General features: G+C 38.3%; 2 protein-coding genes across 4 annotated transcripts; one reads left to right on the top strand and one right to left on the bottom strand.

The window, feature by feature from the left end:
* Positions 1 to 422: 422 nt before the first annotated feature.
* Positions 423 to 16,141, top strand: ppef2a (protein phosphatase with EF-hand domain 2a). The gene is made up of 19 exons (XM_057350426.1): positions 423 to 515; positions 2,195 to 2,254; positions 2,466 to 2,483; positions 2,602 to 2,610; positions 3,246 to 3,373; positions 3,476 to 3,530; positions 3,616 to 3,791; positions 3,879 to 3,993; positions 4,078 to 4,124; positions 4,203 to 4,369; positions 6,509 to 6,545; positions 7,263 to 7,412; positions 7,479 to 7,823; positions 7,986 to 8,171; positions 13,647 to 13,789; positions 13,992 to 14,098; positions 14,245 to 14,408; positions 14,494 to 14,581; positions 14,930 to 16,141. Exons 2-19 carry the CDS (start codon positions 2,203 to 2,205, stop codon positions 15,445 to 15,447), a joined length of 2,505 nt encoding a protein of 834 aa, XP_057206409.1. The 5' UTR covers positions 423 to 515; positions 2,195 to 2,202; the 3' UTR covers positions 15,448 to 16,141.
* LOC130564378 (polyadenylate-binding protein 1-like) lies at positions 8,558 to 13,287 on the bottom strand. Of its 3 annotated transcripts, XM_057350393.1 has the most exons (17): positions 13,101 to 13,287; positions 12,514 to 12,784; positions 12,240 to 12,433; positions 12,039 to 12,154; positions 11,854 to 11,947; positions 11,670 to 11,765; positions 11,308 to 11,535; positions 11,129 to 11,216; positions 10,878 to 11,041; positions 10,576 to 10,669; positions 10,367 to 10,437; positions 9,907 to 10,264; positions 9,729 to 9,827; positions 9,540 to 9,638; positions 9,398 to 9,462; positions 9,125 to 9,255; positions 8,558 to 8,972 (listed from the first exon to the last, which is right to left on the bottom strand). In XM_057350393.1, exons 2-17 carry the CDS (start codon positions 12,698 to 12,700, stop codon positions 8,954 to 8,956), a joined length of 2,103 nt encoding a protein of 700 aa, XP_057206376.1. In that variant the 5' UTR covers positions 12,701 to 12,784; positions 13,101 to 13,287; the 3' UTR covers positions 8,558 to 8,953. The 3 variants fall into 3 exon arrangements, with proteins under 3 accessions (XP_057206376.1, XP_057206396.1, XP_057206386.1); XM_057350413.1 differs by lacking the exons at positions 8,558 to 8,972; positions 9,398 to 9,462; positions 13,101 to 13,287 and having other exon boundaries at positions 9,133 to 9,252; positions 12,514 to 12,965; XM_057350403.1 differs by lacking the exons at positions 8,558 to 8,972; positions 9,398 to 9,462; positions 13,101 to 13,287 and having other exon boundaries at positions 9,133 to 9,255; positions 12,514 to 12,964.
* Positions 16,142 to 17,685: the final 1,544 nt, after the last annotated feature.

Here is a 17,685-nt window from a genome sequence, read left to right as displayed (position 1 = left end):
TATTGAACTTTTTTCAGATAAGGTTTGCAGCTTCAGATTTATTACGTTATACCTACAGTAGTAGTTTCCTCTGCAGTAACCTCCAGACTTCTCCATCTGCTGCCAAATGGTGCTCTTGACAGAGGCCTTTTCCTGTACAAAGTCCAGTCAAGTCGCATCAAGCTATTACCTTAATCCCTTCTCTTAATTCAGCTCCACAACAGAAGACTGTTAAGAACCAGAGAAAAAACGTCACCAATCTGAAGACATCAGACGCTTCATACACATTCTTTTCACTTTCACAGAAAATATTCATTTTTTTGCTCTGGACATTGAGGATCTAACTGGAATATGGCAAAGCTTGTGACAGTTTTCTTCGCCACCTCACAAGTGTGTTTATTTTCTTTTCTGCCCATTGAAAGGACTATCAGTGGAATATGACAAGCGAACACATTACGTGGAGTGACATGTTGAAGACTTTAAATTGAAGAAATTAAGAGTCTTTTTGCATTTTCTTGGTTAGATACACCCACCAGGTGAGTTTTATGTTTATATTTTATATGTCTTTTATGACTTAATGCTTAATTCAAGTTAAACTAAAATTTCTTTAGGCTAGTTCACTGTTTTGCATTGTTGCAGCAGCTTTACCGTAAATACAGTTCAGCCAGTGGATCATATATAGAGAGAGAAATATATAGATTATATGGTATAGATTCATGGTATTATTGGTGATTTTTTCATAAGTTGTACATAAACGTTTGAGCTATTACTATTTACAAAAATGCTTAATATTACGTTGATCAATTAAGACATAAAAGTGTAACCAGCCAAAGATTTATTTGGACTTTGTTTTTAAAAAAGTCATTACAATTTGTACAAGAAATATGTTTATAAGGAAACTTGTTTTCTATTCGTTTGGAATTCATAAACATTATAAAAATAATAGTCTTATTTCTTTCATTTAAATAAAAATGAATAAACATGTTAGTAACAATTAAAAGATGCATTCCTTAAATAAAAAAGCAATGACTAATCTGTATATGTTTTTGCCACCAGCCTAGTGTATTTGCTTATATGTTAAAATTGTTTGTGATGTCTAAGTTAATGATCCTAGGTATTCAGGGCACTTTTTTAATAAATATAGCTGAGCCCTGCTGATGATACGTTGGTTTTCTCCAGATAGTTTCCTATATTAAGGTTTGTTTAGAGTCAGTGACAGACTGAAGCGTCGGAGCTTTCACAGGAACACAGGTGTGTGTTGACTTAGTCTGGTCTGTAAAGATGAGGATTGAGACCAGTCTGTGGTCAGTGCAATAGAAGAATGAACTCAGATTAACTCACTCTCTCCATCTTCTTAACATACACAACAGTGTGACATTTGTTGGAGTCTGTGTTCATGTCAAAAGCTCTGCAATATGTTGATAACCTTTTTACCATTTTAATTGCCATTACCATTCTATTTGCTGGTCTGAGTTATTTCTGTTATATAAAAGAACGTAATAAGGTCTGAATTCGTCTTACAAAAATACACCCCACCTCCACCCTATGAAAACCAGATGAATAACATTCCATTTCATATTCGTATAACATAAATTAACAATATTAACCATTTATCAATTGAAAGCTCTCAAGAATATAACTGTAATGATGAGCTTGGTCAGGTGGGATCTAGTTGCAAATAGTATTTAATTCAAACGTAAAATACAAGGCCCACAAAGGCAGAGAACAAGGCACACCGACCACATCACAATATGAACAATACCGGACAACTCACACAAGAAACACAGGCACTATATACACACACACACACACACACACACACACACACACACACACACACACACACACGCACACACACACACACACACACACGATAACAAGACACAGGTGAACGCAATGATGGCTGACGAGTCCGGGCAAAGGGTTATGAGAAATGTAGTGTGAAATGAAAGTCCAAGTGATGAGGTGAGTGCCCTCTTGTGGAGCACGAGGGCACTGCGGCTGACAGACGTTACAGTAACTGTATATTTAACCAATCTAACACTTTAGTAAGTATACCATAATCACTTTATTATATTCAATATTTTCCGTGACTTGCATTTAACAGAAAAGAAATACTGAATTACGTTTTTGTTAATTATGTCAAACGTTACTTATTAAACAAATGTTATATGTTATTTACGTAATGAGAAATGTATTTTCTTTCTGTCTTCAGTTGAAGCTATGGGGAGTGGGGTGACAAAAACAAGTGAATTCAATAAAAGATATGACAGAGGTAAAACAATTATTTTGCCACTTAATTTGGCCAGTGATGTTTGCAGTTTTGTTTAAATAAAATTCACTGTAAAAAAATCCTGTAAAAAAATAGTATTGCTTGTTCTGTCAAATGACAGGGTTTTTTTACAGTGTAGGCTATATACGGAAGCAGTTCAAAAAGTTTATGTGGTTTAAATATAATTATTGAATCGTCTTTTTTTATAAAACAGATGGAAACGTCATCCCAGGTGAGATTTTACCAGTCCAAATATTATTAACCTAGTTTTTTTCAAATATTTGTAATTTGTCAATAAATATGAGTAACACTTTTATATGTAACAAATGTTCATGTTTTTCTTTATGCAGCGGCCTTAAGTAAGTAAAATCCTACTGTTTTAAGCACTGTGACATTTGTGACATCTCTCACTGGCAGGAACAGCATGTTGGCACCATAGCTGCAGCTGTAGAAAATCCTGATAAAACATCTGTTTTTTCAATAGACCTATTTCAAAGTACAAACCGGAAGTAGGGTAAACGCTTGTCCGGTCAATGCTCTGGCTCCGTTCACTACACAGAACAGTTGCAGAGACTAGAAGAAGTTAGGCATGTGGCGCTCCCTTTATGCTGATTTGTCTAACATATACCAAACCTTGATAATAAATAAATCACTAAAAAACAATGTTTTTGTAATGTTTGTTTTCCCTATTTTTACTCCCAGTAAATCATCTCCCAGTAAACCATGAACAAATCTGACAACATATCCTACTTTTGCTTTTGGTAAATAAAATGAATGCCTGTGAGAAAACAAGCTGAATGAGGGAATGAATGGCTATGGCAGCAGTGCGGCCGGAAAACGTTTTTCCCTACTTCCGGTCTCTGTCGCCATTTTGTGAAATAGGCGAATTGGGGCCTGTGGTTATAGCATCTCGAACTGAAATGACTGCACTGACAACAAACAAATTTTACTTATAAACCATAGTGGTGATGGTAGTTCTTCTGTTCTCTTAAAGCAATGAAGGCTGCAGTGATGATCCAGCGTTGGTACAGACAGTATGTGGCCCGTATGGAGGTGAGACGCAGATATACCTGGAACATCTTCCAGTCCATAGAGTACTCAGACCTTCAAGACCAAATCAAAGTAAGAATTCAACAATGAACTGGTGACGGATGGACGGATTATCTTTATGAATACTGGGAAAACTGACATAATGTGATCAATTATTTTGTCATTTCTTTACAGTTATACAACTTTCTCGGTTACCTGGTGGATAACTTCACTCCATCCAGCAGTGAACGTAAAAAATCCTGTCACACACAATTGACACAGCTCCCACCAAAAACCTCTCTGTATAAACATATCACACATATTCTTTCCTTTAGGAAACCTGATCTCACATATCTTCAGAGAGAATGAGGTGTGTCGAGATGCAGAGTGGGAGAGATATTTCAGCTACGCTAATATTGAAGTGCCGGACATCTACTCTGGCCCACGGTTATCCTTTCCACTTGACATGGCTCAAGTTGCTAATCTTGCAGAGGCCTTCAAAAACAAACAGGTATTGATGCTTTTCTAAACATTTTTACATCAAAATCTGCCATCGTCCTCATCTTTAACCACACACCCTTCTGGCTTCTCCAAGCAGCAGCTTCACTCACGTTACGTCCTTCAGCTTCTTCTGGAAACGTGGAAGCTCCTCCGGGTGTTGCCAAACATCAACCGGGTCTCCACATGCCATAGCAAAGAAATCACAATCTGTGGTGAGTGCCTGAAACATTCTTTCAACTATTCTGTCATAACATTATGAAGTGGCACTTCTGAATCTTCTGAGACCTTTATTTCAGGTGATTTACATGGACAGTTAGAGGACTTGCTACTGATATTTTACAAGGTAAGTTACTGAACTATTACACACAGCTAGGAGCCTGAAACAAACAGTTGTCTGAAGATTTGGATTTGTTTCTTCCAGAATGGAATGCCATCACTGGAGAAACCTTACATTTTCAATGGAGACTATGTGGACAGAGGCAAAGATTCAATTGAGATTCTCCTCATATTGTTTGCGTTCCTACTTGTATATCCTGGAGATGTTTATCTTAACCGAGGAAACCATGAAGACCACATTATTAATTTGAGGTAATTGAGGTACAGTATTTGAGGTAAACAAAAACATGTCGAAAAGAGTGTCCAACAACAAGTTTATGTGCATAGAAGGTGTAATAACACTATTATTTCGTAATAATAGGTAATTATTTTTACCTTACTTCTTGACTGACTTTCAAATGATTCATTCCACAATTCATCTGTCTAATCCCCTAGCCTAGTCTGATGTGATTGGTCAGATGGTCTAGTCTGCTGTGATTGGTCTACCGCGAATGAGGCTCACGAGCTACAGGTTGCGTTCGGAATCGCATACTCAATGAGTAGGTACTTAATTTCAGTAGGTACGTACTCAACAGGGCTAAATGGGTACGTACTGTGTTCCCTGAATGGGTGTAGTATGAATGCGATCGGCCGTTGTCCACCATATTGATGATCTTCTTTTCCTTTTTAATAGCGGGGAGCAAATTACGTTTGTGGTGCATATCCGCCACCTGCTGTACTGGAGTGCACATGGGCCAGAGATTAACTATGCGACGTAATAACAAGCGCAACAATTTATGTTATGAGAAACAGGTGCATTAACATCAGTAATGCTATAACGTTACCATCCATGAGTTTTCCCAGCATTTGCAACATGTTTGTAATGCCTTCACAAAGGAGACGTCGGGCAGCTGCTCGACGATCTCGCCTTAGGAGAGCACTGCTGATTTTATTGTCAAGGAATATAAGTATTATTGCTTATAAATTAAGTTTACCCTAGAAATGCATTGCTAGCCAACACCTACACTTGTGCACAATATTATTGATAAGTGCTGACCAATACTTATTATTTTTTTCCTGAAAATGATACATTGTATTAAAATAGGCTACTAAATGTAATTGTATTACTATATGCCATCTATGCATTAATACATACTACAAAAATGTGAATGCAGACGTTTTCAGTGAAGCAATGACATAATACATGAAGTAATGTAATATGTTTTATTAACAAATTAACAAAGTTTAACTTTAACAAATGCGACTGCAACGCAAAGAAAAGCATTAATTGTTGGCTAGTAATACTCATATTTGATAACACCTGCCTCGCAGTTCTCCTCCATGCTCCTGTATGAACTTATCCTGTCCCGTTGGCTCATGGGATAGATAAGTATCCCAAGTATCTGTCGCTGGGTGCTGAATGTGGGCGTAACCAGTAAGCCATCCGGGAATTTCTCACCTACTCTTTTATGAATACTGAGGATTCGGACATACTATATTGTTTTCTCTTACTATATAGTAGGTGAATTCGTACGCTACATTAGTATACACATACGTCCAAATCTCACGAGAAATAGTGCACCAGCCGGGAATTTCTCGCCTACTGAAGACCGAGGTTTCGGACATACTATTCGTTCGCCTACTGCTTTTTGCCTACTGTATGAAAGTATGTGATTCCGAACGCAGTCACAGTGTTTGGGGGGAGAAGAGTGAAGTTTTCGCGGGCAGTCCTAGCAAAACGTAGGCGGTGACTATATGTAGTGATGGAAATCCGCGGCGGTTCGCGAATCGGACTAGGGACGACTCGTTTGAGTGATTCAGAGTTTTCCAAGCCAATAACTTTGTTATTCATTCACCTTCAGATTTACAACTTGGCAGACTGCTTATTTCAAACACGGCAACATTACACACTGCATGAAATGTCATTTTCATGATCTCATGTTATGTACTCTTAAAACTCTTAAAAAAATAAGTATTTCATTAACAAATTATATTTTTAATATACACTTAATATTTTTGGTGAATTCCAATAAAAATATTGTAGTTACACAGATTAACTTATATTTTTTACTTACAATCAATTTAAACAGTATATTTAAATGATTTTACAGCTTTAAAGTTTACTCAATTTTTTTGAGTGTAAATTGTTTAAAGTAAAATCGCAGTTAAATGAGTGTACTCACCTGAATATTACAGTACTTTATAGTTAGAATAATACTTAGAATAATTTAAAAAATACTTGTTTTACATGCAGAACTTCCAAGTAATAGCTTTTAATAGTTTTAATTACTCTTTTATCTTTTATTACTCTTTATTATACTGAAAATTTGAATTCATTTTTAACACATTTTTGATTATGCTTATTTAATATTATGTACTTTCCAAATTGAATATTTCAACTTTTATTTAAAGGTATGGCTTCACCAAAGAAGTGTTGAAGAAATACAAGGTAGGATAATGTTGCCATATTTTTCTTACAGAAAAGAAGTTTATTCAATGTGTGCTATTCGAATTAGAAAAAATTAAAAACAAGAAAGATTTTTAGTCTACTCTTTGAAGTAGATTAAAATGAAGTAGGCCTATACTAGTTTTGTAAGGGTTATAATTCCCGAGGTTTCATAAGGTGCTTGTTTACGATGTGGTGTAGTTCATCTCCATTATGAAACATTAAGGGATATCCCAACCCTTTCTTTCCACGAACAGCTTCTATTTATTGCAAGTGGACAACTCGGGCATCAGGCTTATATCTAAAAGAAGAACCTGTTCAGCTCTGTTGGGGTTATTTGTGCAGACATGTGGGTCAGCCTATGATAAGAGGATTACACTCATTACGACAAAAAGACAAGTTATTTTACTCATTAAATGAGTAAAGACAACATTGACAATACATCAAAAGAAGAAGAAAATTAATCTGTGACCAGAGTACACTGTAAAAGAATCCTGTAAAACAAACTGTAATTTTTCGGCAGCTGGGGCACCATGCGCCGTCTATTTGTTAGATATATTCTCTGAAAATAACACTACCAGAGCTATTGGCCAATCATCATCAAGGAGCAATTCAATTTTAATTCATTTTTCACAAGCTCTGTTCTTTAGATTCTTTTCTGTTCTGAATTTCACATCATGTTTGAAATGATTTGATTTCAATATCTGTACATCCGTTAAGATGCACGGCAAGCGTATCCTCAAGTTACTTCAGAAGATCTTCAGCTGGTTGCCGTTAGTGACGGTGATTGACCACAGAGTGCTGGTGGTCCATGGAGGGATCTCAGACTCCACTGATCTCTCTCTGATAGCTCGAGTCGACAGACACAAGGTGAGTCACATAAATATTCAGTCTTTGAAACCCGAACCTATAAATGTGACCCCTTGCTTTCTTTAGTACGTCTCTGCCATGAGGCCTCCAAAGAAGAGCAGTGCTTCCCGCACTAACCTGTACAGACCTGCTGTCTACGATGAGATGATGATCTCTAAAAACAGACGGGGTTCCCTGATGTTTCCCAAACCATTGGGCTCTCGAGACAGTTTCCAGAGACGCTCTCTCCAGAACTTCTCATCAACCATTACTCGAACCGTCGAGGAGGAGCTGGAGATCCGCCGCAGGCAATCAGAGTTCAGTCTCTCCAGCTTCAGCAGGTCTCACCAAATTCTCAACTTGTCTCTGTCCTCCGAGTCTGAACCAGATTCCTCAGAATTCACGAATACTAACAACGATGAATGGAAACAGGTAAGTTATATGTTTCATTGCGGTTAAAGGGATATTTTACTCAGGTCATTCAAGATGTGCAAAAAAGTCAATCATTTAATATATCGATTGACGCCTATAAAATCAATAACCAAGAAACATTATTTGTACAGCTGATGGTTGGTTTGCATTCTGTCTGATCAGATTTTGGACCTGCTGTGGAGTGACCCCATGTCTCAGGATGGTTGTATTCCCAATGAGATCAGAGGAGGAGGATGTTACTGGGGTCCTGATGTCACAGAGGACTTTCTGAACAGACACAACCTCCAGCTCATCATCCGTTCACACGAGTGCAAGCAGGACGGATACGAGTTCTGCCATAATCGTAATGTGAGACATGGATTAGTCTTTTAAAACTAAAATAATGACAGTGTATGGTCTGTGAAAACGGGGTTAGAAACTGTTAAATACAATGTACATACTGTTTAGTTATTTAACTATTAAGTGTTGATTTAATGTTATTTTAGCAGACTAGATCTGAAACAACTTCATGATTGTTGGTGCAAACATTTCAATATGAATTGTGGAAATTATATTTCCTATTTTAATTTCGTGTTCTTTTCACACTTACGTCAATGTTAACCAATATTTGAGAGAATATTTTCTACTATTTTGTTTTTTATTTTAGCTGATTGTTAGAGCCATTTCGATAATTCAAGTTGAATCGATTTTGCAGCTGACCAACGAATGCTACTAAATTCAGGAAAGAATTAGACAAATATATTTATTACTCGTGTTACATAAAAACATATCATATCAAATAAATATCAAAAGAAAAGTGATACACAAAATGCCAGTCTATAAAACGCAACTATCTTTTTATAATGCACAAAATTGAACAGATTATTATAACAGCTATTTACAAGATTATTTACAAAAATAATTTTGTTACAAAACATTTGTAAATTAAATAATTAACTGGATTATAAAACAAAATAAAATACATGTTTTTACATGCCCCCAAATATTTTTTTGCACAAAACATTATTTTTAAAAAAATGTGTCACATAAAATATAATATACTAAAACAATATTTTTCATGCACAAAAATATTACTTTCTGTTGCACATTTTTTTGTTTATGGACAAATTTGCCGCATCCCATTGTCTCTGTCACACCTGCAGAAATCTCCTAGAAACACAGACAATCACTGATGAGTCACTACACCAACACAACACACTCAATGTAGAACACCAAAGCCCACATCCAAATATTTCAAATCTTAAAATAATCTTCTCCAATAATTAAATGTTGATGTGATGACAGACAGCACGAGGACTGACCTCAGAGTGCAGAAGCGCAGGAGATCATTGGTGGTGGGGCAGCTTAGACCTCTCAGACTCCAACAACCGCTCGGCTTATTGAGCCAAAAACCACAAAGAGTTCTCTGTGATTGTTCAGAGGAACTCACCTGCTGCAGTAGAGAAAGTCATATGTGAGGACACTTAGAGCATCAGAGAATAAGACGATTCATTTATTTGAACATTTTAATGAATTATCATTATTGCTTTCATATTTATAAAATAGACTGAAACAGCTGTGAAATCTTTTAGTACCTGCTGCACATCAGCCCGTGTCATAATGTCAGCTCTGACAGGTGAGATGTGCAGCGTTTGAGAGGCTAATTGCAAAAAAAACACAACAATCAAGAACTCTCAAAACTAGACGTGTAAAACCACGAGAGGAACCCAAACTCACCCTTATGCAGAGAAGCCCACGTCTCCTTCAGGGTGGTCAACACTGGCTTGATGGTAAATGGAGCTGAGGGCTGGACTGTATCGGCCACAATTTGGTCACCTGACCAGGAGAATGACATTGATTGTCTTATCAGATCTTAAACTGTGTGTCTGATGTCATGTGGAGAAAATGAAGAATGGGATTACTCACTCTCAGGAACAGCCTGTATTGCCAGACGAGGGCTGGATGTGTCCTCAGAGGTCCTCCTCGCTTGACCCGCAATCGTGTTAAAGACGAGGAGCCGCTCACCTTTGGCAGATAAATGAGAACGTGTCAGAATAACGCAGCAGATGTACAGAACTGAAGTGGAAGATGGATGGAGACTCACTGTAAAGAAGAAGATCCTCCTGGATTCTCACGATCACAGTTATGGTGTCATCAGAGGAGCAGCAGAACACAGACACAAAGGCACCATCCATAACCACCATCACCTGAGAAGAGGACAGATGCGTTGTATGATTGCTTTTCAAAACCACAATTATTTCTAAAAGGTTACACGCGTCAACAACAGTGAAATCCATGACAAATGAAGAGATTTCTCCTACCTTGGAGGTGTTCATATTTCTAGTCACACCCAAACCGTTACCAAACCTGTCGTGAACCGCAACGGCACCGCAGGTCTCCGACACTCCAGGAGCATCAGTGGCTTGGTCAGGCGTCATCTCTGACATTTCCAGTTTACCAGTCTAAAACAACAAAATCATGAATTAAATATGACGCAACAACAAATGACACAATTATTGTGATCATTCGGTATCTGACAGAGGAATTGGATAAGCAGCACTGACCGGCATGCAGGGCGGCTCCGAGTCAAACGTGTCTGACAGCAGTGGAGAGACCAATAGGAGGAACCTCTCACCTGTGACAGTAGAAACACATTCCGTATGTCAGAGAAACTACTGAGAATATGAGCAAAGAATGATTTTACTAATAACTATAAGAAATATAAAGACTGAATCTAACGGACCATTCAGGGATGTAAAGAGAAGCTACTCACACTGTGGTAGGACACCATCTGCATACCAGCGCCTGCTGGACACAAGACAGGTGGAGAGATGGCCGAAGAGATGCTGACCGGCACTGTTACGAGTCTGTGCAAAAAACACATCATTGAGATATTTGTTCTCTTATACAACCAGAATGAGTATAAAACCATTTACATTTATTCCTTAAATACAATTACATTTATTCAGTGGACACAATGATACCGACTGTGACTTACAGTGAATTCAAATAGTCAACCCCCTGACTTTTTGACTTTAGCTACAGGAACACCATGTATATAACTTCACATCTGACCTTCGGAACAACAGCACCAAAGTCTCCAGATAGCGGAGAGCTCAAGGTGTCTGATGTTCCAGAAGCGTCAGACGTTAATTCTGGCACCTCCTGGTTCACACTCTGCATGTCGGGCACCACTGAGTCTAACAGCAGCGGAGAGACCAGCGGGACAAGACTCTCGCCTGTGACAGAAGAGACCAAAGAATGACGCTAACAGCAGCAGAAACATGAGGGCTAAACTAACCCACCATCATTTAAATCGTTCTTACACTTAGGCAGGAGACCCGCTGCATCCCGACGACAGCTGGACACAAGCCGAATGAGGCTGGCGAGCTGCTGACCAACATTGCTGACAGCCTGTCAAACACACAGAATTATGATCAAAACATGCACGAGGATTTGTTTCATTATACATTTCTGCTTGATATGTTACTGTGGCACATCTGACCTGTGGAACAATCCCAAAGTGTCCTGAAGGAAGCAGCGACTGGTTTTCAGGAGGTGATGCACAGTCGCTGACAGACACTGGCGTATCCAGGACCCGAGAGAAGGCAACATTCAGACGTCTGTTGGCAATGACACGTCCGTCCATTGCCGAAACGGCTCGAGCTGCAGCTTCGGGGCTCTTGAAGCACACAAAGCCAAACCCTCGGCTGCGCCCGCCGTTCCTCACCACCTTGTAAACAGTCACCGAAACATCTGTAAGTCACATGATGTATTTGATCTGCTTTAAACGTAAATCCCAGATAACGGTACTGAGTTTAAACTCTGTTAAATGTCTCCCGTTCCTTTAAATAATAAGCATCGTACTGTAGCATTGGTGACGGCCCCGAACGGGGAGAACGCTCTATGCAGCTGGTGGTCCGTCCAGCTGTAGGGCAGATTGTTGACATAGAGATGCACTCCCTGAAAACACAAGTCAAATGAGTCTAATGAGAAACATTTCACGTGCACTAAAGATCTGATCACGAATAAAGGGTTTCGTGATTAATACCGGGAAGAGGCTTTGGTAGTCCTTCTTCGTGCGGTCAGGTTTGGATTCCCTCTGTGCCTGACGCTCCTGGAATGATCTGAAGTGGCTGATGGACCTGTGGACACAAACAAACACTGTTAGTCTATCACATTCAGTTGAAGAAGTTTACAAATACTGTTTACTTTACATTTGCCAGTCAAACTTACACTGGTTGATCATTCAGCATCATCCCATTGAGTTCCTGAATGGCTCTTTCAGCGGCTTCGTAGGACTCAAAATGAACGAAACCATATCCTCTGGAGCCATTCTCATCAGCAACCACCTTAAGGATAAGAGACATTTGTCCGGATAAGCATCAAACTTGGATGGTTAACTCGGAATAATAGAAGGTAATACAAGTCGGTTACCTTGCAGGATAAGATGGTGCCGTAAATAGAGAAGGTGTCGTGAAGTGCCAGGCTGTTGATGTCCTTTGCCAGGCCCTGAATGATAACGTTGCCAACGCCGGTGGTCCTCAGTGTAGGGTTTCTATCGGCCCACATGATGCGCATGGCCTGACCCACGAGGAGACTGAACATTAAGATCTCCATTGCATGTTCAGCTAAAAGAAAACAACGATATTCTCCTGATTAGATCAGTTCAAACATGCTAAATTATGTACATTGATCTCATTTAACTTACCGTCCGAGCGGTTGACAAAATTGACATATCCGTAGCCCAGAGACCTGAATGTGTTTCTGTCTCTACACACTCGGGTGGAGTGGATCGGGCCAAACGGAACGAATCTGTCGTACAGCATGACCTCTGACACCTCCGGGTGAAGATCACCGACGTACAGAGAGGCCACGCGAGCAGACGCCGATCTCATCTTCAGATGTCCGGTAGAAATGTAACGTCAACTGGAAATATGTCGATGGAAGAAATATTTCGCAGGAACTCTAAATTCAGACGTCTTGATCAATGAAGAACGAGATTGAATTAATTTCGAAGAGAAACAATATAAATCAGGAGATAAATCGCACTACAAAAATCTGCGAGCAGCTGATTGATTGATGTGGCGGTTAAAAAAGTTTAAACGGTTAAATTTCGAACGTAAATAAAGTGACGTCACCGCTGGTGCCAGTGCGATGTGCGCCCGTAAACAAAAAATACAATATTTTATTTAAGCCTAATCTAGACGTGTTTAATATTAGTTCCTAACTTTTTTGTACCCTAGCTGTAATGATAATAATAATAATAATTCCAGTAATAATCTTATAAAAAAGTACCTGTCCTGAAATCCGTCAAAATCTTTGCACTTTTTCCTGTGGAATTCCTTTTAATTGTCTAACATTGCTGTAATTACATCAATTTAATGAGTTTAGAATTTCTCTCAAAAATCTTAATTACAGATATGGACATTAAAATGCGCGTGAAAGAGAGCGCTGTCTTGCACGAGCCTTCACTACCCCACGGCGTGTCGTGCTCGTGCAGTTAGTCGGCGCTAGGTGGCAGCGTTTCACTGTTTTTACTAATGCAAATACTAGTTTCTAATGCAATGTACCACAAAACTTTCTTTAAACATAATTCAAGTGTGTTATTTTGTTTGATTATGTTATGCTTATAATTCTTTATAACCCTCAATGTATCACTTTTTTTAACAAAATAAAATTAAAGGGGCCTGTTCAACCTCTATATTTTTTCTTCTTTTTGGGCATGTACATTTTTTTTCCACTTTTGTTTCTCTTGTCCAAATATTGCATTATAAACATGAATGTCTCACAATGAACAACAGTCTCACTTATTTGACAAATTGTCATGCATGTGATTTTCAGGTCCTCACCATTTTTTCAGCCTCTAACTACTATGAGGTTGGCAGCAACAGAGGAGCTTTTATCAGACTTGGTCCTGATCTAGTGCCTTACTTTGTTCAGTATCAAGCCACCGGTATGACCCGCGGCCTTAGCTTTTCACAGAGGTAACAAAACAGATTATGATGCCTTCAGCCATTTGACAAAGGATGTGATTTTCTTTCAAAATATATATAGCGTTTGGGATGATGTTTCTTAATTAAAGATTAAAGTGGTTTGTTTATCTTCATATCGTGTGTTTTATGTCAATACTGATTTGCTGTACAGTTTCATTGTCGTTTCAGCTCTTTCTGCCTTGTATTGTTTCAGCATGAAACGCACAGAGCACACGGCTCTGAAAGTCCTGCGAGAGCAACTGTTTGCGCACAAGTCTGATCTCATCAGTGCCTTTCAGGTGTTTGATAAGGAGAAGACAGGTACAGATACTTCCTAAAATAAAGTTTTATTATCTATGGTTTATAAATAGTGTTTCAAATATTGTTTTGCATTTCTTCTCTAATGAACAATCACATGAAATCCATTCTGATCTGTGATTTGGAAGAAATAATCGTTGTTCTCGCAGGACTGATCTCTTTGGACAACTGGGCCGCTGCTATAGAGCGTGTTCTGCGCTTGGATCTTCCCTGGCTTGTCCTCCATGCCCAGTTAGTGTCCAACACCTCTGACGACCTGCTGGACTATCACGCCTGGTTCCGTGACCTCGCCCTGAAAAAGCCTGGATGTGAGGTAATGAATGTATTTCCCTTTATTATACAAAAATGGATCTTCTGAGCTTTTGATTGACTGTTTACTTTCTTACTTTGCAAAAAAGCACATTGAACAGACTTTACTGGAGGCACTGTACAGACATCGATCCACCATGGAGACCATCTTTAGAATAGTGGACACAGATAATTCAGGTAGGGAAAATGTGTTTTGATGATAATAATACAGCAAACTTATTTCAAAAGAGTAAATTTGTGATTTATTGGCTGTGTGTCTAAAAATAAGGATTGCAAATGAAAAGCAATGAATTGCAAATTGCATGTATTACGTTTTCACTCTTTTGAAAGTTAGAATTTGGACTGAAATATTAGGCAAGATTCTCCATTTTCCTTAATCGATATTAATAAAGGTAAAAAAAGATTACGTTTTTTTTTTACACGAGACAAATATTCTATGGCCTGGAGAAACTACATGAAGCGGGTCCTGATGCTGTAAAGATGTTTGTGTCTTGTCTTAAGGGCTGATGCTTGTGTATCTCACAGGGTTCATCACTTTTGAGGATTTCCGCCAGACGTTGAAACTGCTCAGTGCCTATCTGAACATTGAGATTTCTGATGAGGCCGTCAATGAGCTGGTTATCAACACAGACACGAATAATGACGGGAGCATTGACATCGACGAGTTCATGGAGGCTTTTCGACTGGTGGACAAAAGCAGGCTTGAGAGAGGCAGGAGTCTATTAAAGTTCAAGCAAGAAAATCAGGACCTGCCTCAAGAAGAGCAAACCCCACAGACTGCTGAATCTGCAGCTTCACAGAATGTTCAATCTCCAGATCCAAAGACTTCAGATTCTTCAGATCCACAGACTGCTGATTCTTTAGATTCACAGACTAGAGACTCTCCAGTTTTACAGAGAGCCGATTCTTCATATTTACAAACGGGAACTTCTCAAGATTCAAAGACTGCTGAATGTTCCGCTCCACAGACTGCAGACTCTCCAGGTTTACAGACAGATTCTCCAAGTTCACAAACTTCAGATTCTTCAGGTTCACGTACCTGAAGAACTAACAGTAACATTTCTTTTGTAACAATTATGCTACAATAACTGTAAAAAAAATGACACTGTTGTCATGTATACTTCCAGATGGAGCTTTTCTTACTTTTCTCACAATCTGGACAGAGTTTTGATGCTCTTGGCTAGACAGAAGCTCAAGATCATGTAGTTTCAGCAATGGGTCAAAGACATCGTTTTTTCGTCTAAAATGTGTGACAGCATCAAGCTCAGGTTAAGATGTTCTTTAGTCAATTTAATCAGATTATACATTTTTTACATCTTATTTGACTGCATGCATTACCAACTTCAAACTATTGGTCCAGGATTATTACACCCACAAAATGTCATGTGAATGTGTGCGGGCTAAGAAAATAGTAAAAATCAAGATATGTTTTCATTAGACTTTTATCATTTGCATCTGCAAAAGAAGCAAATACTGTGAGCTTTTCCGTATCGAAATGAGTTGACCACTCATATAAGAATCTATGTTGTATTTGATTTCTGTGTAAATGTGCTGATCATGCAAGTTAGGATGTAGCTGAAATTCGTGTCAAGAGATTTTTGTAATAAGACAAGGGGCGTTTTGACATTGGGCCCTGTACTATTACACAAAACAAATTCGCTCTATAAAACAGACCAGACAAAAAGCCATGCCACATGCTGATGTTTTTTTTTGTTATTAAAAACAACAAAAGTGTGTCTGTTAGATGGTTTACGGTTTTCATTGCAATATTTGTGCAGCTTGCATTACTGAAAATGATTTATCAGGATGTGCAGTAGTTGCTGAATCAGAGCAACATTTTGCTTAGCCATAACATAATAGAAGGACGTTATAAGCATTTATCAGTGGTGGAAAATGTACTCAAGTCATTTTTCTGTGAAAAAGTACAGCTATTACACCACTATAGGCTAGTACTATAAATGTCACCTATTCAATTTTAAGTTTGTTTTAAAAATACTTAAGTATCCAAAAGTTAAACTATGAATTAAGTAAAATCTGAAATTCAAATTCTAAATTCTGATTCTCTACTTTACAAAATATTAAGGAAAAACAGTAGCACTTTACAGCAAGATTGTGCCCCGGTTTCACAGACAATGCTTAAGACTAGTCAGACTAAAATGAATTTTGAGCTCTCTCAACTGAAAATAACTTGCCCTGACATATCTTTAAATATGTCAGTGCCATTCTTTTGTCTCAAGATGCACATCAGTAATGTTTTTTTTCTACGGCATTTTAATAAAAGAAAGTTAAATAGCCTAAATTAACTAAGGCATAGTCCTGGTTTAGGCTAAGCCTTGTCTATGAAACTGAGCCTGTATGTGTTAACATACAGTATGAACGTACAATAAACACAAACTTTTCAATGCTGCTTAAATGTTCCATAAATGTATTTACACACCAATCGCATACCTAAATAAGGTATATGTTTTACAAAGAAACAGAGAAGCCTAACTGACTGCTTCCCCCTGTCATGCATAAGGCGTGGGAAATGTCCTATTGGGCAATTCAGCTGTGCTGAAATAATGGGATTATAACACCTAGACCCGGTTTCACAGACAAGGTTTAAGGCTAGTCTCAGACTAAAATGAATGTGTGACCTGTCTTAACTGAATATAACTTGCCCAGAAATATCTTCAACTATATCGGTGCCATTGTTTTGTCTCAAGATGCACAACACCAGTAATGTGTTCTTCTAAGGCATTTTTATAAAAGCTACAAAAATATCTTAATTCAACTAAGGCATAGTCCTGGCTTAAACTAAACCGTGTCTGTGAAACCGGGCCCTTTAGTCCTATTAAGCGAATCTTTGTGCAGAATAAAGGGTATTTATTTGGGGGAAAAAAGTAGCGTAGGTTCAATCAATTTAAAAAGGTAAAATATGTGCTTAAGTACATTAACGACGTCATTTCTAAACTTTTAAAAATAACTTTTTAAGATTTTAAGTTGAACTGCAATTTTTTTCTATAATGACATAACATGTTGTTCTGTATTTGTAGGTTGGTTCGGCCTCAGTGATTATACTTTTTTTGTCAGTGAGCACAGTGAGAGACAGACAGCACAGTGTGTGGGCAGGAAAAGGTCTGAACAAGTTTAGGGCAACATCAAAGCGCACATGTCCTCACGAGCACACCAGTCCTCACATGTCTGCTGAATCATCATGGGAAAACTTTTCATTCTTCAGTTTCATAAGATCTCTCCCTGATTTCTCAGGTAAGATGAGAATCAACACACCTTAGTGTAGT

The sequence above is a fragment of the Triplophysa rosa genome, linkage group LG2 (genome assembly GCF_024868665.1).
Source record: "Triplophysa rosa linkage group LG2, Trosa_1v2, whole genome shotgun sequence".
Lineage (NCBI taxonomy): Eukaryota > Metazoa > Chordata > Actinopteri > Cypriniformes > Nemacheilidae > Triplophysa > Triplophysa rosa.
This window is presented reverse-complemented; position numbering and strand designations above follow the sequence as displayed.

Bases quoted from the DNA above. Each gene is read 5' to 3' on its own strand.
- ppef2a (XM_057350426.1), top strand. From the start codon at position 2,203: ATGGGGAGTGGGGTGACAAAAACAAGTGAATTCAATAAAAGATATGAC. The intron at 4,370-6,508 runs GTAATTGAGGTA...TTTTATTTAAAG, and splicing joins GACCACATTATTAATTTGAG to GTATGGCTTCACCAAAGAAG. The intron at 14,409-14,493 runs GTAATGAATGTA...TTTGCAAAAAAG, and splicing joins TGAAAAAGCCTGGATGTGAG to CACATTGAACAGACTTTACT.
- LOC130564378 (XM_057350393.1), bottom strand. From the start codon at position 12,700: ATGAGATCGGCGTCTGCTCGCGTGGCCTCTCTGTACGTCGGTGATCTT. The intron at 12,155-12,239 runs GTAACCGACTTG...CTTATCCTTAAG, and splicing joins GCACCATCTTATCCTGCAAG to GTGGTTGCTGATGAGAATGG. The intron at 9,256-9,397 runs GTACTAAAAGAT...TCTCTACTGCAG, and splicing joins CACGGGCTGATGTGCAGCAG to CAGGTGAGTTCCTCTGAACA.